At 39.0% G+C, this 1,243-nt stretch overlaps 1 protein-coding gene across 1 annotated transcript in view; it reads left to right on the top strand.

The window, feature by feature from the left end:
* Nucleotides 1-196: 196 nt before the first annotated feature.
* Nucleotides 197-1,243, top strand: part of gtdc1 (glycosyltransferase-like domain containing 1) — a gene marked incomplete at its 3' end in the record, with an annotated part of 20,634 nt that continues 19,587 nt past the window's right edge. Inside the window, 1 exon segment of the mRNA XM_014030673.1 lies at nt 197-224. Within this exon segment, the coding sequence (XP_013886127.1) occupies nt 210-224 (15 nt within the window).

Here is a 1,243-nt window from a genome sequence, read left to right on the forward strand (position 1 = left end):
ATGTTATTTATTTATTTATTTATTTATTTATTTATTTATTTATTTATTTATTGTTAATAGTTAATAAGTTTTGTTTTCTACCTGATTATAAAACCATAGACATCTTATTCATTTCTATGTAAAACTGTTGAGTCAAACAAACCGACGCGTGCTGCCAGCTGACCGACGTCATGACGTAACATGCGTACGTGCTGCGTCAAGCGGAAATCATGCAGCAGTCGGAGGTGAGTGTTTGGACATGTGAGGGAAGCRGGACCTTTGCTAGTTTGTTTCATTGTTTTGTTCCGTCGGTTCGGAACCTGGGTCCAGCTGGACATATTCGGGTTCGGGGCTACGGTACCGGGCAGCTGGTTCCACCCGGGACCGGGTCAGTAGTCATGGTCCAGGGTGTAGAGCACCGTGTCAGGAGCTGGTTCTGGTCCAAACGGAAAGCTTTACCCAGTATAAGAGCTGGTCTTAATGGTTCTGTCCACATCATGTTGGGTCCAAACGACCTGAATAAGAACCTGGTTTAAAACCTTTTCTTTCAGCAGGTGAAATGTTTGTTAAAACAACAGGTCGGGATTAAAATCAGACCAAACTGAAAACCAGGGTCAGGTTTAAACTGGATGAAGCCCAGGTTAATCCAGAATAAAACCTGGATTAATCCAGTCCAGCTTTATTTATTTATTTATATATTTATTTGTTTTTACACTTTAAACAATCAGACACAAAGTTCTGTTCACAGCAGACATGTTAAAACTTCAAAGTAAAAACAAGGAATAAAAATAAAAGAAATCCAATAAAAATGATAAGATCTAAAACAAATCCAACATATAAGAACAACTTTCAGAATAAAACTCCAAAAAATGAACCTGAAGCTCTCTGATGGATCTGAGGTGTTTTACAGCTGATGGTGGAGGTCCAGAAGGCTGTCAGCCATCATCACATGGAGCTGTGATGTCATGAAGCTGTGATGTCATGAATCTGATGATGTCATGTACCTGACATCATCAGTAAACCTGATCAGAATCAGGTTTATGGCCAAGTATGTTGACACACAAAGAATTAGTTTCTGGCTGTTTGTGTCTGTGGTATTAACCCTACACAGATACTTTACATATAATGTACACACAATATACAGAAAGATACACATTATACTTAACTATAGACATATACACTCACCGGCCACTTTATTAGGTACACCTGTCCAACTGCTCGTTAACACTTAATTTCTAATCAGCCAATCACATGGCGGCAACTC

The sequence above is a fragment of the Austrofundulus limnaeus genome, unplaced genomic scaffold, assembly GCF_001266775.1.
Source record: "Austrofundulus limnaeus strain Quisiro unplaced genomic scaffold, Austrofundulus_limnaeus-1.0 Scaffold1101, whole genome shotgun sequence".
In the NCBI taxonomy this organism is placed as follows: Eukaryota; Metazoa; Chordata; class Actinopteri; order Cyprinodontiformes; family Rivulidae; genus Austrofundulus; species Austrofundulus limnaeus.